The sequence below is a fragment of the Salvelinus sp. IW2-2015 genome, linkage group LG31 (assembly GCF_002910315.2).
Source record: "Salvelinus sp. IW2-2015 linkage group LG31, ASM291031v2, whole genome shotgun sequence".
In the NCBI taxonomy this organism is placed as follows: Eukaryota; Metazoa; Chordata; class Actinopteri; order Salmoniformes; family Salmonidae; genus Salvelinus; species Salvelinus sp. IW2-2015.
This window is the reverse complement of record NC_036870.1, coordinates 5,723,344-5,745,435: the sequence shown is the minus strand read 5'-3', so window position 1 is coordinate 5,745,435 and position 22,092 is coordinate 5,723,344. Positions and strand designations below refer to the sequence as shown.

The 22,092-nt window shown below is 42.3% G+C and overlaps 1 protein-coding gene across 1 annotated transcript; it reads right to left on the bottom strand.

Moving 5' to 3' along the window:
• Positions 1 to 29: 29 nt before the first annotated feature.
• Positions 30 to 20,533, bottom strand: LOC111956016 (transmembrane protein 268). The gene is made up of 10 exons (XM_023976430.2): positions 20,366 to 20,533; positions 16,598 to 16,667; positions 15,576 to 15,705; positions 15,119 to 15,213; positions 8,665 to 8,772; positions 8,305 to 8,454; positions 1,964 to 2,074; positions 1,193 to 1,282; positions 598 to 816; positions 30 to 347 (listed from the first exon to the last, which is right to left on the bottom strand). Exons 3-10 carry the CDS (start codon positions 15,691 to 15,693, stop codon positions 177 to 179), a joined length of 1,062 nt encoding a protein of 353 aa, XP_023832198.1. The 5' UTR covers positions 15,694 to 15,705; positions 16,598 to 16,667; positions 20,366 to 20,533; the 3' UTR covers positions 30 to 176.
• Positions 20,534 to 22,092: the final 1,559 nt, after the last annotated feature.

Genomic DNA, 22,092 nt, shown 5'->3' with positions numbered 1-22,092 from the left:
TCTACATAAGGACAAACCTCTTAAAGATATATATTTATTGTTTGTATAATTTTAATGCAAAATGTACACAAATGGGTACTAAATCGTGACTTTTACATTGTCAGTGCAAATATTCTATTGTCCTACAGTAACATATTATTTAAAGTGGAACGCATCAGCTTTTCTGTGTCCCAGTCTTATAATCCTAGGACCTTGGTTTTGATATACTGACAGAGACAAAGGGAGGCAGTGGTGCAGTGATTCCTCCTGTGGTGTAGGGGGCGGTGTGTGGAGTTTGGCAGCTTTTCAGATACCAACAGTTTGACATACACCGCACCGTAGGTCAGTAGAAGTTGGAGTGCTTTGGCCTGCAAAAAGGGATATGTTAGTATAACATAACAACAAAAGAGACTGTATTGAACACATGCTACAGTCTATAGGTAGGCTATATCTTAAACAGTGGTGGCTGGAGCCCGCCCTCCAGATTTCTCCCTCCACCAGCCTCCACTAATCTGGAATACCATTTGTTCAACATGAGGCACTAAAGAAAAATCCTTTAGCGAGCGGTCTACATTGTAACATAAGATTACAAGTATTATTGAAAGCAGTCTAACTAACCTGAGCTGGTAGTATTTGGTCTGGTACCAAAATGTAGTTAGTAGTGAGTTTGGTGTCCTCCCTTTGGCTGGTTGAGGTACTGCCTTCAGTCTCATCGTTCATCAAGAGGGGCCTTTCCTCATCAGAACGTTCATGAACACTTGACCCCACCGCCACAGGGTCAAGGGTCATGACCTCTGACACCAGGACAAGGTGGGACATTCTCTTCTTGAGTCTCTTCTAGGGAGTGAGTGAAAAGTGAGGGGAACCCGTTACAGTGCATTGTCTGCTAGTGCAACACAGAAACACTGAATGGTGATCATCACCAGATTGCCTTACGAGGCAATTGAAAGGCAATATACACCAAATAAAACCCTCCGATAGGCCTAAAACACAATATGTAATACTCAAACGTCTCCTATTGTCAATGTCCAATTTCATTTCAATTTTGCTCAGACAATTCCTTATAACAGTACAAAGAGATTTGTCAGTATCGATCTATGCACATTATATCCCATTGGCTTCCCAAAACAGAATGTCCCTACTGAAAGCCTTGCCAAAGAGAACACAGACACAAATCAATAGAGCGAACATGGTGACATCATGATGTACCTACCTGGGCCTCGTCTCCGACAAAGCTCATCTCCTCTAGAGTTTCAGTCAGTGTCCTCAAGCAGCGGGCCGTATCCCAGTACACAATGAACAGCTGAGCGAGACGAGACACAGACAGGCAGGCAGACAGACAGTTAGAGACAAACAAACAGAGACAGATGGATGAATGTAATGAGGACAGTTTAGATGACTAAAGTTCATATTTGGTCTAGAATGATCAACACAATATTTAGCATATGAAGTTTCTGTAATGCACATCATTTCCTGTGTTCCGTTAGTGACACTCAAGGTGCGGGTCTATGGTCACTACGCCCTGGGCACACACTGGTTGAATCAATGTTGTTTACACGTCATTTCAATGAAATTGCATTGAACCAATGTGGAATAGACGTTGAATTGACGTCTGTGCCCAGTGGGTAGACTTGTTGTGGATTCATCTCATTCAGGTATCTGTTGATAGTGATTGATGCCGCTAATAAAGTCCCTCCCTTTTTGTTTTGACTTCCTACGAGCCAGAACATTTGTTACTGTCTGATTAGGATATAAAAGGGCCTATTTCAATTAAACTACAGAATCAATTCATCGATATATATCTTCAAAGTGTCTTGTCGTAATGATCGGTCAATGGATGCGGTTAGATTTATACCACAAAAAACAGTAAAGGTATTTAGAAGTAACCTCGATTACAAGAAAGTGAGTGTGATAAAAAGGTTTGACACAAAATGTCTTCCATCTCAGATTGAGCTGCCTATATGTGCAGGTTACTGTAGCCTACCTGTAGAGTTCCAGTGCAGCTCTGCACCCAGTCAGCCACGCCCACCAGCAGCATATGTTGGCTCAGCCTCTCATTCACCTGGATGAGTCGCACGTCAATGTTGATGTTTATCTGTAGGAAGATCTACATGAATGTTCTTTGGTCTTAAAACTGTTTTCAGACTACAGTCCAAAATCTCTGGTGTTCAATAATGAACCACATAGGTTTCAAAGTGTCTGAATATTTATCTTCAATCCTCTGGTGTTGCATATCTATGTAGTCTATTCATTTGCTTCCACAAGCACAGATGTATTCCTATTAATATCGACGCTGTCACGTTCCTGACCTTATTTCCTTTGTTTTGTCTTTGTTTAGTATGGTCAGGGCGTGAGTTGGGGTGGGCAGTCTATGTTATTTGTTTCTATGTTTAGGGTTGTTAACGAGCCTGATATGGTTCTCAATCAGGGGCAGGTGTTTTACGTTTCCTCTGATTGAGAACCATATTTAGGTAGGCTGTTCACACTGTTTGTTCGTGGGTGATTGTTCCTGTGTCAGTGTTTGTGCCACACGGGACTGTTTTCGTTCGTTCGTTTCGTTCATGTCATTCGTGTGTTCCTTCCTGTTCGTGCGTTCGTGTTATATGTTCACAAGTTCAGGTCTGTTAACAAACTACAAAACAATAAACGACGTTAAGAGTTTTTCCGTCTTCGTCTTTCTTTAATAAAACAAACATGTATTCAACCCACGCTGCGTTTTGGTCCGATCCATACTCCTCCTCAGACGAGGAGGAAAACGACCGTTACAGACGCATAATTTATGTTGCTACCACAGCTCACTAATTTTAGCACTGCGATTAAAGATTAGAAGGCATTTTATAATTAGGCTACCCATTAAGACTATCTCTTCCTGCAGTGGGATTTCATTCATATTTTTCATAATTCATTTAAATTGTAATTAAAACTGCTGAAAATCAGGTGTTTCTATGTCAAACAGGCCCTCAGACAGCCAAATCACCAGTTAAGTTCTTTATTATCCTTGCTCCCCTCCAACACAAGGTCATAAATCCCCAGCTGTCAGCAGAGCCATACATTACCAGCTGCTCACTGCTCATTTACATTTTCATCATTGAGCAGATGTCCTTGCCCAAAAATCCATATGATATATTTTCCCTGCTCACATGTCAGCCATTGAAAACCATGCATGTTCGGTTTGATCACAACAATACGTTATCCAATAAACCACCAATAAGCCATTGGTTAAAAAAAACTTAATGACTTACCTTTTATTGAGGCTATGGTTATTATGTAATTATTCCATCACAACCATTTGATCATCTTTTCAGATGTACCGGAAAAGATGGCCTCGTTCACATTAGTCCAAAATGGTTCATGCTAATGTATTGACGTGTTAGCTAGGCCATTTCTGGGGGAAATGTGCAAATATTCTGTGCAGCACCTATGCACATTCGGTTTCTACAGTCTTTGACCTTTCCAGCTATGTAGAACTTGTCCTATTCGGTTGAAGTATCATAATATAGCATGTATGAGTATCCCTCCCTATGCAGTGACTTAGGGTGTACTGCTCAGACAACAGTGTTGCATGTGAAATTTCTGACCAATGCCCACTCAAAACCCACCCAAAAAGCCTGAAAACTAGACCAATTGTATTTTTATACAGCAAGAGAAGAGTTGCCATATTTATACAATTAACCCTTTTCCATAATGCTATTGAGCCAAATAAGGAATATCGTAGTAACCTGTATGACGTTAGAAGCAAGTTTAGTTTTCCTCAAAATAATAAGTATTGCGAGCTAGGACATGACGTAATAAAGGAATTTGAATATGTCGCAAGAGAAAAGACAATTTGCCCTTATTAAACTCGCCAGATCATTTTCCATCAATGGATGTCTATTTACCTCATTTGACTGCTATGGGTGTTGATTTATTTCGTTTGACTGCCATGGAAGTCGATTTACCTCGTTTGACTGCCATGGAAGTCGATTTACCTCGTTTGACTGCTTTGGAAGTCAATTTAGCTCGTTTGACTGCTTTGGAAGTCGATTTAGCTCATTTGACTGCTATGGATGTCGATTTACCTTATTTGACTGCTATCTCATTTAAGCAATAAGGCACAAGGAGGTATGGTATATGGCCAATAAACCACGGCTAAGGGCTGTTCTTAAGCATGACGCCTGGATACAGCCGTTAGCCGTGGTATATTGGCCATATAGTACAAAGCACGGGCACTTCCTGTTTGAGTTTCTGCCTTTAGGATGGGAGGAGCAAGATGGCGTCATGGTCAGATTTGCAGAAAGGAGGGTGGGGGAGGGCCTTGTAAGCATCCCGGAAGTTTGAATAGCAATGGTTGAGAGTCTTAGTAGTGCGAGTAGGGCAGTCAATATGTTGATAGAATTTTGGCATCCTAGTCCTCAGATTTGCTTTGTTAAAATCCCCAGCTACAATAAATGCAGCCTCAGGATATGTGGTTTCCAGTTTGCATAAAGTCCATTTGAAGTTCTTTGAGGGCCGTCAAGGTTTCGGCTTAAGGTGGGCTGTAAACGGCCGTGGTGATGACGGAGGAGAATTCTCTTGGGAGATAATATGGTCTGCATTTAATTGTGAGGTATTCTAGGTCGGGTGAACAAAATGACTTGAGTTCCTGTATGTTCCTAGAATTACACCATGAGTCGTTAATCATGAAACACAGCCGCCGGCAATGTGGGGAGTGAGAGGGGAGAGTGAACAAAGGATCTGCTCCAGGGAAGTCGTATTCCTGGTCGTAATGCTGGTAGTTATGTTACTGCCGCTCTATTATTCAATAGTTCTTCCTGGCTGTATGTAATGACACAAAACATTTCCTGAGCTAATAATGTAAAAAAGAGTACATAAACTAAATACTGCAACGTTTTCTAAGAGCTAGTCGCGATGCTGCCATCTCCGTCGGCGCCATCTTGCACAGACCAGCTGGCTGGTGTGTTTATGGGCATATTCAATCTCTCCCTATCCCAGTCTGCTGTCCCCACATGTTTCAACATTGTTCCTGTACCCAGGAGGCAAAGGTAACTGAACTTAATGATTATCACCCCGTAGCACTCACCTCTGTCATCATGAAGTGCTTTGAGAGACTAGTCAGGGATCATATCGCCTCTACCTTACCTGCCACCCTAGACCCACTTCAATTAACTTACCTCCCCAATAGATCCACAGACGATGCAATCGCCATCACTCTGCACACTGCCCTATTCCATCTGGACAAGAGGAATACCTATGTAAGAATGCTGTTTATTGACTATAGCTCAGCATGCAACACCATAGTACCCTCCAAGCTCATCATTAAGCTCAAGGCCCTGGGTCAGAACCCTGCCCTGGCAACTGGGTCCTGGACTTCCTGACGGGCCGCCCCCAGGTGGTGAGGGTAGGAAACATCACCTCCACTCCGCTGATCCTCAACACTGGGGCCCCACAAGGGTGCGTGCCCAGCCCCCTCCTGTACTCCCTGTTCACCCATGACTGCGTGGCCAAGTTTGCAGACGACACAACTGTAGTAGGCTTGATTACCAACGATGACGAAACAGCCTACAGGGAGGAGGTGAGGGCTCTGGGAGTGTGGTGCCTGGAAAACAACCTCTCACTCAATGTCAACAAAACAAAGGAGATGATCGTGGACTTCAGGAAACAGCAGAGGGGGCACCCCCCTATCTACATCGACGGGAGCGCAGTGGAGTAGGTGGAAGGCTTCAAGTTCCTTTGCGTACACATCACTGACAAATTGAAATGGACCACCCACACAGACAGTGTGGTGAAGGCGGTGCAACTGAGCCTCTTCAACCCTGGAGGCTAAAGAAATTTGGCTTGTCACCTAAAACCCTCAAACGCACAATTGAAAGCATCCTGTCCGGCTGTATCACCGCCTGGTACGGCAACTGCATCGCCCGCAACCGCAAGGCTCTCCAGAGGGTGATGTAGTCTGCCCAACGCATTACCGAGGTAAAACTACCTGCCCTCCAGGACACCTACAGCACCTGATGTCACAGAAAGGCCAAAAAGATCATCAAGGACATCAACCACCCGAGCCACTGCCTGTTCACCCGCTATCATCCAGAAGGCGAGGTCAGTACAGGTGCATCAAGGCTGGGACCGAGAGAATGAAAAACAGTTTCTAGCTGAAGGCCATCAGACTGTTAAACAGCCATCACTAGCACATTAGAGGCTGCCGCCTATAGGCATAGACTAGGAATCACTGGCCACTTTAAGGAATGTAACACTAGTCACTTTAATAATGTTTACATATCTGCCATTACTCATCTCATATGTATATACTGTATTCTATACTTTTCTACAGTATCTTAGTCACTTAATAACGCTTACATATCTTGCATTACTCATCTCATATGTATATACTGTTTTTCTATACTATTCTACTGGATCTTAGTCCGTTCCGCACTGACATCGCTCGTCCATATGTATATAGTCTTAATTCATTCCTATTTAGATTTGTGTGTATTGGGTATATGTTGTGTAGTTTGTTAGATATTACTTGTTAGTGTCACGTTCTGACCATAGTTCTTGTGTGTTTTACTTGTTTTAGTGTTGGTCAGGACGTGAGCTGGGTGGGCATTCTATGTTGTGTGTCTAGTTTGTCTGTTTCTATGTTTGGCCTAATATGGTTCTCAATCAGAGGCAGGTGTTTTGTGTTGTCTCTGATTGGGAATCATATTTAGGTGGCTTGTTTTGTGTTGGGGTTTGTGGGTGGTTGTCTTCTGTCTTTGTGTTCTGCACCAGATAGGACTGTCTCGGTTTTCACATTTATTGTTTTGTATTTTGTATAGTGTTCACGTTATCGTCTCTTTGTTTATTAAACATGTTGAACACTACCCGCGCCGCATTTTGGTCCTATCCTTTACCAACGGAAGAAAACCGTTACAGTTAGATATTACTGCACTGTCGGAGCTAGAAGCACAAGCATTTCGCTACACCCGCAATAACATCTGCTAATCATGTGTATGTGACCAATAAAATTAGATTTTATATACCTCAAACCAAACCTCCGGGGTGCCTTGTTGCTATTATAAACTGGCTACCAACATAATTAGAACGGTAAAAATAAAATGCTTTGTCATTCCCATGGTATATGGTCTGATATACCACAGCTTTGAGCCAATCAGCATTCAGGGCTGGAATCAGGTTTATAATTGTAAACAAATCCCCTTTGCGCATGTGCATAACTATAGATAAATCTGACAGGAGAGTTTGAGTGATGAAAGTTGGACAGAGGATCTCAATCACTGAGCAAGTAACACTTAGACAAACATAAAAAAACAAATGTTGGCCTATTTTCTGGCAATGCTGTTATGTGCCAGATGTTAAGACTACAAACCATTATAAATGGCCTATTTGCGAGATTGACTTGTCATTTCAATAGGCATAGGCTACAGACTGAAATCTGTGTTTATAATTGTAATTCAACTTTGCCATGGTTTGCTTAGATAAAGGCAGGATGCCTATAGCCCCTGATAGGCCTACATCTCATTTCAGATAGTCTATAGTAGCCTAGACAAGATGTAGGCAAGCTGTAAACTGAACAATTTAGCAGCTTGCTTAGGTCAAATTAACAGAAACATTTATTCAAATGAATAGCGAGGTGATTTCGAGGTTAGACATGCTTGTTTCTCCCAATAGCCTGCCTGAATAGGCTACTGAGGATGCGGTCATAATTTCAATCACTGAATTTAATATTAATAATATTTACATGAACTAAATATGCTTGTCAACTTTTTTAAAATGTTTTACCCGAAGCCTAATTTGACTACTGTTACCGTCAATCTAACGCGTTCTAACAACAGAACGGCAATTGCGATAGAGCTTTGATAACTTTCACTTTAATTAATTAAACATGCCCATTAATAATTGCATAATAACATAAGCCTACAACAACAATAAACAGAAGTTATTTTGGCTATTTATTAAATTGGTTTACCAGCTCCAGGTAGGCTACACAAGTGGCAAAAATGTATTTGGAATGACTCCAGTGATATTTTAATTTGTGTTTAGATTGATAAGGGGGAAAAAAACAATTTAATCCATTTTAGAATAAGGCTGTGTGTAACGTAACAAAATGTGGGAAAAATGAAGGTGTCTGAATACTTTCTGAATGCACTGTAAAGTGTAATGTAATACATTTAAATTCTATATCTGACAAGGTGTTCTCTTTTTTAAGCCCATAACCATGTGTGTGGGGTGTATACTTTTGCTTCAAAGTAGATTTGTTTAAGACTACCAAGAAACCCTCTGTATGACCCTACTTTAGCCCAAAGCAGTAAAACATTAAGTGCTGTCAGACTGATAAACAGATTGAACACCCACCTCCTTGTTACTATAGTGGAGGATGACGATGATGAATGTGGTGAGGAAGATGGAGACCAGACTGACAGACAGGCAGAGGACCCAGTCAGCGACCGAGAGATACATATGAAGAGTGGAGAACACAGCACACCATATCACCACATATATAATCTGGAGGGGAGATAAAATGATACACAGTATAAACTAAACATACAAGAACTAACTCTGAACAAATACAGGACACATTAGTAGAAGACACCCAGATGGTGTAGGAGATCAACAGATACTGGACACTATTGTGAATAATGTAATGGATGTAAAAAAATAATAATAATAATAAAAGACCCTTGTGTTATTAATCAAGACTTTGAGGGACCCTACCGGTGCCATGATGAAGTGGAAGAGAGAAGAGTTAAGGAACAGGTATCTCCTGACCGATGACACATCCAGTGCTATGTCAAGAGGTGTCTCAAAGTCTGCTACAGGAATCTACAGTGGAGAAACCAAATGAACCAAACAGTGAATACATGGTAATAATGTAAAAACAAAAAATACTTTATTGACCTGCAATATGTGTCAGGGATGTGGGTGGTCAAATGTTTGTAAAAGTGTGTGTGACATAATTATTTAAAAAACATTGTATATCCCTGAGTGGTGAAGTTAATAATTACACTTGGGGTGGTGTATCAATACACCCAGTCACTACAAATAGACAGTGACCTTAACTCAGTTGCCGGAGAGGAAGGAATCCGCTCAGGGATTTCACCATGAGGCCAGTGGTGACTTTAAAATAGTTAGAGTATAATGGCTGTGATAGGAGAAACCTGAGAATTGTAGTTACTCCACAATACTAACCTAGGCCTAATTGACAGAGTGAAAAGAAGGAATCTTGTACAGAATATATATATTTTTCAAAACATGCATCCTGTTTGCAAAGCAATTTTTCAAAACATGCATCCTGTTGGCAAAGCAATTTACTTTTTGTCCTGAATACAAAGTGTTATGTTTGGGGAAAGTCCACATTGGTACACATGACTGAGTACCACTCTCCATATTTTTCAAGAATAGTGGTGGCTGCATCATGTTATGGGTATGCTTGTAATCCTTAAGGACTGGGGAGTTTTTTAGGATAACAAAAAGAAACAGAATGGAGCTAAGCACACACAAAATCTTAGAAAACCTGGTTCTGTCTGCTTTCCACCACACCTTTCAGCAGGACAATAACCTAAAACACTAGGCCAAATCTACACAAGAGTTACTTACCTAGAAGACAGTGAATGTTCCTGAGTTACAGTTTTGGCTTAAATCTGTTTGAAAATCTATGGCAAGATCTGAAAATGGTTGTCTAGTAATGATCAACAAACAATTTGACAGAGCTTGAAGAATTTTCAAAAGAATAATTGCATAATTCACGTGTGGAAAGCTCTTATAATTACCCAGAAAGACTCACAGCTGTAATTGCTGCCAAATGTGATTCTAACCTGAATTGAGTATGTTATTGAGAAGAACCAGCTTTGGTAAGAGGTAAAGTCAATAATATTTGCAAGGTAATGCCAACATTGGAAAACTGCTTGTATATTCCTCTGTCTCAACGTGTGAAGCAATGCCCTGGCATATGTGTTTTTGTCACTTTTTTAAATAAATTCTTTAAACTGGACCATTTCATCTGGAAAAGCATGTTGCAAGTCAGATTGACATTACCTCTGAAGGTTGTGTGCAGATTGAATGTAGGTTTTGTGAGGAAAGTAAAGGCATATTGTTAAAAAACCAAAGCAGTTGTTTAGCTCTTTGTATGACTTATACCTCCTATCCAACTTAAGTGTGTCAATCACAACAAATTTACCACCGGTAAATTTCTGCTGACCTGTCATTGATAAACGACGTCAGGCTCTGCCTTTTACGACTCATCAGCATGTTTTTTTTGCGTCGTCTATGTCATTGTGTGTCAGGTTTGTAAAGCGGTGACATGTCCTTTCCTTTTGCCTCAAAGCTATCATACTGATCCCGGAGCCCAGAAACAAAATCTCTCAAGGGGGCCACGAAAGGAACAGCGCTAGACAGGTCCAGTTGGACTGCCTGAAGTGCAGCGCTTGCATTCTGAAAACTTTGGAAGTAAAAAGCTATTTTAAGTTTATCCATTTGGGTAGAGAGCGTTAGAGCCTTGTTTAAGCGTGCAAGAGTTCGATTTTCGTCCTCAGATATTTCTAGAAGAGACTAACATTTGCATAATTGAGGCATAATGCTTATGAGGCACGTGCATGGGCAGACCATCTCATACCGGAAAGAGATTTGCGTGTAGCTATTCAACTGTTTTCATTTGGTTGTGAACCTGATTTAACAATCTGCCATCGCCAAGTGGTTTTGGAGCAAAAGTTAAATATTGACGGCACAAATGTGAAAAACGAATCTGTCTCAAGGCAGTAGTTCACAGTACTTACCCCAACCAAATTCAGAATATGTGCAGCACAAGCCAATGGGTTGATATCTCGTATGTGCGATTGCAGGCCTTTTGGTTGTCATTGTCCTTTGTGTCTATGTGTTGCACAGAACAATAACCAGTGGGACCTCCCGAGTGGCGCAGCGGTCTAAGGAACTGCATCGTAGTACTAGAGGCATCACTGCAGACCTGGGTTCGATCCCAGGCTGTGTCGCAGTCGGCCGCGACCGGGAGACCCATGAGGCGGCGCACAATTGGCCCAGCCTCGTCCGGGTTATGGGAGGGTGTGGTCGGCCGGGATGTCCTTGTCCAATCGTGTTCTAGCGACTCCTTGTGGTGGGCCAGGCGCATGCATGCTGACTTCGGTCGCCAGCTGTACAGTGTTTCCTCTGACACATTGGTGCAGCTGGCTTCCGGGTTAAGCGAGCAGTGCGTCAAGAAGCAGTGCGGCTTGGCGGGTCGTGTATCAGAGGACGCATGGATCTCGACCTTCGCCTCTCCCGAGTCCGTACGGGAGTTGCAGTGATGGGAGAAGAATGTAACTAACAATTGGGGAGAAAAAAGGGGTAAAAAGTACCCAAAAAATGAATAAATCAAATAACAGTCAGTTTGGGCATTTTTTGTTAAAGTTCTTACCTTCGCCTCTCCCGTACGGACTCGGGAGAGGCGAAGGTCGAGAGCCATGCGTCCTCTGATACACAACCCGCCATTTTCTGTACTTTGCTTTTCTTGGTCCCACTCAAGCCACTCTGACTTTTTCCCACTAGGTAAAAATTCTGTGGCTACCACAGAATTCTGCAGCAATACGCCATCCCATCTGGTTTGCACTTAGTGGGACTATAATTTGATTTTCAACAGGACAATGACCCAACACACCTCCAGGCTGTGTAAGGGCTATTTGACCAAGAAGGATAGTGATGGAGTGCTGCATCAGATGAAAAAAGCAGGAAAAGCAGCCAACAAGTGCTTAGCATATGTGGGAACTCCTTCAAGACTTTTGGAAAAGCATTCCAGGTGATACTGGTTGAGAGAATGCCAAGAGTGTGCAAAGCTGTGGCAAAGGGTGGCTACTTTGAAGAATCTCAAATATAAAATATATTTTGATTTGTTAAACACTTTTTTGGTTACAACATGATTCCATATGTGTTATTTCATAGTTTTGATGTCTTCACTATTATTCTACAATGTAGAAAACAGTCAAAGTAAAGAAAAACTCTTGAATGAGCAGGTGTGTCCAAACCTTTGACTGGTACTGTATATATACTTTAAAAAATGTTTTGCTGCCTCTTGGGCCCCCCACGGGTCTGGGCCCAGGGACCCTGCATTATCTGACCCTGCCCCTCCCTAACTATCTCAGACAACCTGATCCAGGTGTAGAACTCTAAAGGGTTGAAAGTCTTGATTAGGGTTTTGATGAACTGGTGTTCCAAGTTTGCTCCCTAAATCACACAGTATGACTCAGTGGCTGCCCAGTCCAGTCGTGTGGAATTGTACTTATAGCAGCATCCATTAAAGTCGTACCAGCCCATGGGGCAGGATTTTTGGGATAGCTCTTCACCCTGGTCAGGAGTGTCATGTTCAGCACCCAAAGCAAGGCTTAAGATAGAGACAACACAGAGGAACACAAACATGGTTCTGGTTGGGCTGGTAGGCAGGTAGGTATGCTGGGCTTCAGTGGGTCCTGTCCTTTTATCTAATTTACAGAAGGAAGGTTTGGCTGGTGGGCATCATGTCATAAGCGGATCATGTACAGACGTGACACATCCACTATCTCAGAGTAAATGTTATATGAATGTACTATTAACACCTCAGCCTTTACCGAAGCGGTTTAATCTGTAAATTTCATTTCAGAACCTAACAAAAACGAATTCAAAGAGATATAAGAGAAAAAGTTATTTCTCACTTCCCTGTGCTCAAAAGGGCTGATGCTGAGCGACCAAAGGTAATCGCCTCGTTCCGCCCCAGTTCCACCCCCCTGGACACCTTCCCTTCTCCATTCATCATTGAAATTGTCCAGTGTGACCTGTTCTCTGGGCAGCCAAACAAATCCTGCACATGCGCAGAAGGGTTGGTCCTTTAGCTATCGGGAAGAGGTGTCCAGAGAATTTGGCAACGCAGCCACTCCGCTCTAAAAGCATCACTACAGGCAGTCTAGATAAGGGGGTATTGCCACGCAACCCAGAAGTCATATCACCTCTGGAGATGTATTCTTCTCATAATTCCTGTGCCATGTTTTGGTACAGGGCTTTTGACACAAAAAACATACATTGGATGTGATGTTTTGGCCAACAACTTTGACTTGAGGTAAAATTTTCAACATTAACTGCGGTTTAATCTTTATTTAAATGAATAGACACTGTATGCTGATTTTTAAGAATATAACTTAGAAATGCTTCATGAGCGTAGTACAGCGGTCTTACCCCATCATAACCCAAAATATAAGGATAGGCCGGGATTCGTTCCGATCTGTAAAGTCATTTCTGATAGAGCCGACAGCGTTTGTCTCTGCGAACGCGGAAACATTGCCTTTAAAAGATGCATAGCCGAAAAGGGGCTGGAAAAAGGGGCTGGAATCGCGGCCTCACTCCATGGTTTATATTTTGATTTCGTTTAAGTCTATTTTAAACAAACTCTTGCCTATAGCTTAAAAATATGTTTAACTATCATGTTGATATCATGGACCAAGTCATGGCATGCAAAACTTTATCAATGAATTTGCTTGCATTTCTCCAGCCTAGCAAATTAAGTTTTGGGGGTGCTGTTTGCTGACACACAAATTCAAGATCGTTTTTCTTCATGAAAACTTTTCAGATTGATGAAATAACAGTTGGCCTATATTTTGGTGAGACATAAAACAGTTAATTTAAACTCAGCAAAAAATGAAACGTCCCTTTTTCAGGACCCTGTCTTTCAAAGATAATTCATAAAAATCCAAATAACTTCATAGATCTTCATTGCAAAAGGTTTAAACACTGTTTCCCATGCTTGTTCAATGAACTATAAACAATTAATGAACATGCACCTGTGGAACGATCGTTAAGACACTAACAGCTTACAGACGGTAGGCAATTAAGGTCACAGTTATGAAAACTTAGGACACTAAAGAGGCTTTTCTACTGACTCTGAAAAACACCAAAAGAAAGATGCCCAGGGTCCCTGCTCATCTGCGTGAACGTGCCATAGGCATGCTACAAGGAGGCATGAGGACTGCAGATGTGGCCAGGGCAATAAATTGCAATGTCCGTACTGAGACGCCTAAGACAGCGCTACAGGGAGAAAGGATGGACAGCTGATCGTCCTCGCAGTGGCAGACCACGTGTAACAACACCTGCACAGGATCGGTACATCCGAACATCACACCCGCGGGACAGGTACAGGATGACAACAACAACCGAGTTATACCAGGAACGCACAATTCCTCCATCAGTGCTCAGACTGTCCGCAATAGGCTGAGAGAGGCTGGACTGAGGGCTTGTAGGCCTGTTGTAAGGCAGGTCCTCACCAGACATCACCGGCACAAATCCACCATCCCTGGACCAGACAGGACTGGCAAAAAATGCTCTTCTCTGATGAGTGGCGGTTTTGTCTTACCAGGGGTGATGGTCGGATTTGCGTTTATCGTCGAAGGAATGAGTGTTACACCGAGGCCTGTACTCTGGAGCGGGATCGATTTGGAGGTGGAAGGTCCGTCATGGTCTGGGGCAGTGTGTCACAGCATCATCGGACTGAGCTTGTTGTCATTGCAGGCAATCTCAACGCTGTGCGTTACAGGGAAGACATCCTCCTCCCTCATGTGGTATCCTTCCTGCAGGCTCATCCTGACATGACCCTCCAGCATGACAATGCCACCAGCCATACTGCTCGTTCTGTGCGTGATTTCCTGCAAGACAGGAATGTCAGTATTCTGCATAGCCAACAAAGATCCCAGATCTCAATCCCATTGAGCACGTCTGGGACCTGTTGGATCGGAGGGTGAGGGCTAGGGAATGTCCGGGAACTTGCATGTGCCTTGGTGGAAGAGTGGGGTAACATCTCACAGCAAGAACTGGCAACACTGCAGTACTTAATGCAGCTGGTGGCCACACCAGATACTGACTGTTACTTTTGATTTTGACCCCCCCCTTTGTTCAGGGACACATCATTCCATTTCTGTTAGTCACATCTGTGTGGAACTTGTTCAGTTTATGTCTCAGTTGTTGAATCTTGTTATGTTCATACAAATATTTACAAATGTTGAGTTAAACGCAGTTGACAGTGAGAGGACATTTCTTTTTTTGCTGAGTTTAGTTCAAGCTCCCCACACAAGTGGACAGGCTGCTTGACATTTGATGAGAATAAAAATTGCCAGTGGGCACCCAGAGAGAGGGAGAGAGTGTGTGTATGTGTGTGTGCACTGACCTGGAAGCCGTCCCTCTCCAGCAGAGCCCTGCAGAGCGACAGATCAAACCTGGGGCTCAGCATGGAGGAGGTTGGTACTGCCAGCACACACTGACCTGGAGAAGAGAAAGGGGGGAAAGAGAGGGGAGAGGGGCAGAGAGAGACGGTAGGAGAGAGGAGGGAGAGAGAGAGGCGGGGAGAGTGTTAATTTTGACAATAACACATTCTGACAGAGATTTTAACAGTGATGAAAAAGGAGAGAGAGTCAAAACATTGAGAAATAATAATAAAGGTATTAAGGGTAAATAAATAAAGTGAGACATTGTGAAAAGGGTTTGTTTATCCCAAAAACTTGCCAAGAGGGAAAAAATAGAACAAGGAAGAGAAACCAACCAAGAATATTTATTTGACAAAGACCATATTTTGCATGATCAGACTTTTACCCATAGTACAATTTGACAACTACGTTACTACACACCATTCTTCCATCTAGATGTTCCTCTGTTTTCTGGCTGGATCTTGGATGATCGTCTTAGGTCCGCTTCAACATCACTCTCATCTGAACGCACAGAAGTCTTGTCCTCCATCTCATCCATGATGACGAGACCCTGAACGAGCAAAAACAGTCATACAGTTGAATCAAGATCCCTGGAACTGTAAATCAGAGGAAATGAGTAAGTGCGTGAACGCCCCTGACCGTCAGCGGGAAATACACAGTGCATCTGACCACAGCAACACAGTTCCGTTAGCCTGGTCCCAGATCTATTTGTGCAGGCTTGCCAACTCTTAGTCATTGTAGGAGTTGGCAAGCCTCCACAAATAGATCTCGGACCAGGCTACATCCGTTGCTCGAGCAGACAGATGCTTGGTCTGATTACAACACCACTTCCTAGTTGTCCCATGTGCCGTAGGTTGTCAGATATGGGTGTGACGTATACACAGTACATGAAGCGAGTGATAAGATGACAGCAAGCAAGCAGCACATTCCAGTGTGATGCAAAACAAAGACTTGAAATGAGAACATTTGATGAATATTCCCTCAGTAGATAGTGTTCTCCTGGGGCATGGCTTGTACTGACACTGTTGGGAGAAAACATGGCCAATGGCTGAAGCTCCCTTACGAGACGCCCAATCGGAGACCACAGCTTTATCGAGCAATGGCATCAAACGTCAAAGCCTAACTTTGGAGAAGTCAGTTGAGTTAAGACAAGCACTTGATGTGTCCTATGTTTCGAAAGCAACCGGAAACCACATCACTTCTCCTTTTAGAACAGACGACATTGCTCTGCTATGTTATGTCAGCATGTTGGAGAAACCAACAGAAGAATCCAACTAAAGTGTACCAACATGGTTTATGATTCAGCACTTTCGAGTTTCAACCTAAGTTTCAACAATCATTTTAGGAGCTGACTTTTTTTCCCCCGGCTACAGACTTCACAGGTTTCTGTTAAAAGCGGCTAAGCTGTACCACAGTTATAAGATAAGATAGGCATACTGCACCTCAACAGGGTCCGTCTTCAACGCACGATACACAGCCAAGTTATCGCTCTGCTGTCAACAGCTACAAACTCTGAAAGAGAAAGTGAGAAAGTAAAGGGACAGAGAGCAGTTGCATTTTTAGACACTACTGTTGCTTTCTCATTCTCTTGTTCTTGCTCTCTCTCTCTCCCACCGTCCCTCTTTCCCTCTCCCGCTCTGTGTCTCTCGATTGATTGTTAGAGAGGGAGACACATTTTAGCACAAACGTGTGAAAATGCTGTCGGCAAGCGTGACTTCAAGTTGTCTTCTTCAAGTTGTCTTCTTCTATCCCTACACCAGTTCTCTCTCTCCTCTCTATTTTCCTCTCTCTCGCCCTCTATCTCTCTCTCCTTTTTCTCACTCTCAATTCAATTTTAAGGGCTTTATTGGCATGGGAAACACATGTGTACATTGCCAAAGCAAGTGAAATAGATAATAAACAAAAGTGAAATAAACAATGAAAAATGAACAGTAAACATTACACTTATAAAAGTTCCAAAATAATAAAGACATTTCAAATGTCATATTATGTATATATACAGTGTTGTAATGATGTGCAAATAGTTCAAATACAATAAAATAAATAAACATAAATATAGATTGTATTTACAATGGTGTTTGTTCTTCACTGGTTGCCCTTTTCTTGTGGCAAACAGGTCACAAATCTTGCTTCTGTGATTGCACACTGTGGTATTCCACTCAATAGATACGGGAGTTTTTCAAAATTGAATTTGTTTTCAAATTCTTTGTGGGTCTGTGTAATCTGAGGGAAATATGTGTCTCTAATATGGTCATACATTTGGCAGGAGGTTCGGAAGTGCAGCTCAGTTTCCACCTCATTTTGTGGGCAGTGTGCACATAGTCTGTCTTATCTTGAGAGCCAGGTCAGCCTATTGTCAATTCAATTCAATTCAAGGGCTTTATTGGCATGGGAAACATATGTTAACATTGCCAAAGCAAGTGAAGTATATAATAAACAAAAGTGAAATGAACAGTAAACATTACACTCACAGAAGTTCCAAAAGAATAAAGACATTTCACATGTCATATTATGTTTATATACAGTGTTGTAACAATGTGCAAATAAAAGTACAAAAGGGAAAATAAATCAACATGAATAAATCTCTCTCTCTCCCTCTCTCTCAAGCACACACTCTCTCATTCTCACTTCCTCTGCTGTAAGGAAGTGAGTTGCCAACTTTCAAACAGCTTGACCACGCTGGTGCCCCTAATGAAAAAAGTACCCCGCCTGTTTACACTTTTATGTGAATGACTGTATATTGCTGTGTACGAGCATGTGATGTTTGATGTGTGTTATGTGTGTCTGTGTGTATCTCTACCAAAGGTTTTATGACAGAGAAGAGAAACCATGAGGCGAAAAGCTCTTCAGCGTTTTCTCCTTATCTATTCACTCTACTCCTAATTCTAGGAATGTTTTTTGAAGATAAAAACTATTTTACAGAATTGTTATGTGGACCAGTTACAGTTGTGGTTCTGAACATAAAGAAATACACATGACTAATAGGACAACTCTCCAGAGACTACACAATGTAGAAACTATTACATTAAAGGTCCTACCTACCCGCACTTAAGATGAAAGTAAGTCATTTCAATGACTGGACGTCTATGTGTATCTGTTAGCATACCCATAGACTTACAGTCATTGCGCCAACTCTAGTTAGCATCGGCTCGCAAAACAACCTCTAAGTTCCTTTATGCTGGACACAGAGACATAAAAACGGTATCCATAAGTTCATCTGACTTTGGGGAAATAGATAAAGAGCCTCATTACCAAAATCTCCAAATCCCCTTTTAAAGTCCCATTTACTTTAATACAGTTACAGCATTTCAAACATTCCCCCAGAAGCATTTAACCTTTTCCGTCTCAACTATTTGGTCCTTTTTCCTCACATACAACTACACTTCCCAATATACACTACATGGCCCAAAGTATGTGGACACCTGCTCGTCTAACATCGCATTCCAAAATCATGGGCATTAATATGGAGTTGGTCCCCCCTTTGCTGCAATAACCGCCTCTACTCTTCTGGGAAAGCTTTCCATTAGATGTTGGAACATTGCTGTGGGGACCACCTGACCATAGAGAGCCCTCGGGGTTCTCTATGGTGTAATAGGTCAGAGCGTGACTAGGGGGGTTTTCTAGTTATTATAGTTCTATGTTGGTGTGTGAGTATGGTTCCCAATTGGAGGCAGCTGAATATCGTTGCCTCTAATTGGGGATCATACTTAGTGTGTTCCTTTTCCCACCTGTGTTGTGGGATATTGTTTTGTTTAGTGCCTATGTGCGCTACGTACTGCACGTTCGTTAATTCTTTGTTGTTTTGAAGGTTCACTATAATAAATATGTGGAACTCTACTCCCGCTGCGCCTTGGTCTGATTATTTATATAACGATTGTGACACTCAGCCACAAGAGCATTAGTGAAGTCAGGCACTGATGTTGAGCGATTCGGCTTGGCTCGCAGTCGGCATTCCAATTCATCCCAAAGGTGTTCCATGGGGTTGAGGCCAGGGCTCTGTGCAAGCTATTCAAGTCCTTCCACACCGATCTCGACAAACCATTTATGTATGGACCTCACTTTGTGCACAGGGGCATTGTCATGCTGAAACAAGAAAGGGCCTTCAACAAACTGTTGCCACAAAGTTGGAAACACAGAATCATCTAGAATGCCATTGTATGCTGTAGCGTTAAGATTTCCCTTCACTGGAAGTAAGGGGCCTAGTCCGAACCATGAAAACAGCCCCAGACCTTCTCCACCAAACTTTACAGTTGGCACTATGCATTCGTGCAGGTACCGTTCTCCTGGTATCTGCCAAACCCAGATTCGTCCGTCGGGCTGACGGATGGTGAAGCGTGATTCATCCCTCCAGAGAACGCGTTTCCACTTCTCCAGAGTGCAATGGCGGTGAGCTTTACACCACTCCAGCCAAAGTTTGGCAATGCGCATGGTGATCTTAGGCTTGTGTGCGGCTGCTCCTCCATTGGAAACCCAATTCATGAAGCTCCTGACGAACAGTTATTGTGCTGAAGTTGCTTCCAGAGGCAGTTTGGAACTCAGTAGTGAGTTTTGCAATTGAGGACAGATGATTTGTACGCACTACGCGCTTCAGCACTCGCCAATCCCGTTCTGTGAGCTTGTGTGGCCTACCACTTCCCGGCTGAGCCGTTGTTGCTCCTAGACGTTTCCACTTCACAATAACAGCATTTACAGTTTACCAGAGCAGCTCTAGCAGAGCAGAAATTTGACAAACTGACTTGTTGAAAATCCTATGACGGTGCCACATTGAAAGTCACTGAGCTTTTCAGTACGGGGCCATTCTACTGCCAATGTTTGTCTATGGAGATTGCATGGCGGTGTGCTGGATTTTATACACCTGTCAGCAACGGGTGTGGCCAAATCCACTAATTTGAAGGGGTGTCCACATACTTTTGTGTATTTGACTTTTACTTGACCCCCTCTTACTCACTACACCCCTCTCTCTCCCCCCCCTCGCTCTGTTACTTTTTCTCTCTCTCCCAGCTTGTGACTCATTAATCTAACCACATGACTGGTGAAATGAGGTCTACACTTCTCAGAATGAGAGTGAATGAGACGATGAGTCCACAACAACAACAAACTTTTCTTGTAATAAACAAATGGAAATAACCTCACAGAGGTGACAGAACTAGGATCGTACTTGAAATATATGAGGCAACAATGCACACACACAAACACTATCCCTTACCTACCTTAGCTTGGTGTTGTTGTCCCAGCTGGTGTGTGAGTTGATCTGGATACCAGTGAGTTTAGCAGATGTTCTCCAGGTTATCATGACTCTGGTCTGGTGGTCTGCTGCTATGGGCTGGGACTGTCACACATTAACTCATGCCCCACAGGCATACACACACACACACACACACACACACACACACACACACACACACACACACACACACACACACAACACACACACACACACTAACACCACACACACAACAACACACACACACACACACACACACACACACACACACACACACACACACACACACACACACACACACACACACACACGTATGCAATGATGGACGCACGAGCGTGCACAAACACACACACAGGCCACACACACACTGACAAATTAGAACATGCAGAGAGATTGATGGATCGATAGTAACTTGGGACCATGGAAATCTGTATATTTGTGAGACTAAATAGATTAACTCAGTTGACCTGAAACATTGTCTGGAGACAACAATCTGATGACCCATGTAATAAACGTGAAGGATTCCACCTTGGTGTTGAGATTACAATGAAGTTGAATATGTTCTCTCTATAATTTCAGGAACTTGATGAGGGCAAAGTTGAGATGAAATGTTGACTTGGTGTCTCAATGGTTTATTACCCAGACTACAGTAAACAGTGTGACCGTGGATGGCACAACACAGACATGGTGGCCAGTCTTTCACGGCACTACAGTTCTCTGCCTAGAATGCCATCTTGGGGTATGAAGGAGTAAATAAAATGTAATACTTAGCTAGTTGTGTCAGTCACTTATCATCATCGTAATGGTAATATGAAGGTGAACAAAGTTCATATTCAGTTTAGAGTGATTAATTAACAATGTTTAGCATATTATAAGATTTTCCCTTTCTGTAATACACATTATGTCCAGTTTCTTTCTGTAATGTTCACTAGACTAGATGCTGCATGTCATGGTGTAAACTCATATCTGTTTATAGTGATTGACGCCAGACTGGCGGCAGGGGCGAAAATCTGATATCAACCTTGGAGGGGACAATTACATTACATTTTCTCAAGACAATTCCTGAGGGGGACACCAAAAGTAGTGCTGTAACACATAGCCTACGTTGTAATATGTTAAATGTATATTGAGGAACCATAATTCCTACAATCGAATAATTGATAGGTACAGTAGTTAACTGAAGGGTTTAACCAACTTGTTCAAATGTTAAATCATTATTATACTACTACTAATAATAGTTATAGAGTGCTCCTTACCAGTCCAGTATGTATGCAGGTATTCGTACTTACAACTAGCAATATCAAGAAAGGCCAGTAGGTAGCAATGGTACTGTACACTGTATGGGTGTAGTTTTCATAAATACAATGAACATGGTGTGATCTCATCTAAAATAATCTCCATTGAGAACCATCACAAAGTTAGTCTCCGTATTGAATTGACCTTTTAATTTGACTTTTTCTGATACATTTATATAGTCATTAAATGTGCCACTGGCCTGAGTCTACTACAATATCTTTACAAAGAACAAAAAGCTTAAAATAAGTACAGTTCTAAAAGCAAAATAACTACTTCAATGAAAACCCAAATAAATCAAACAAAAATATCCTTCAGTCAGTGTCTCAACTCTTCAAACAGCAGCTATGGACAAGTATGTCGCACAAAGTATGCAATTTTAAATAAAATAACATAATAATAAATAATTTGTAAGTGTAC

Bases quoted from the DNA above. Each gene is read 5' to 3' on its own strand.
- LOC111956016 (XM_023976430.2), bottom strand. From the start codon at position 15,693: ATGGATGAGATGGAGGACAAGACTTCTGTGCGTTCAGATGAGAGTGAT. The intron at 8,455-8,664 runs GTAGGGTCCCTC...TCTCCCCTCCAG, and splicing joins TCCACTTCATCATGGCACCG to ATTATATATGTGGTGATATG. The intron at 1,283-1,963 runs GTAGGCTACAGT...CGTCTCGCTCAG, and splicing joins GCTGCACTGGAACTCTACAG to CTGTTCATTGTGTACTGGGA.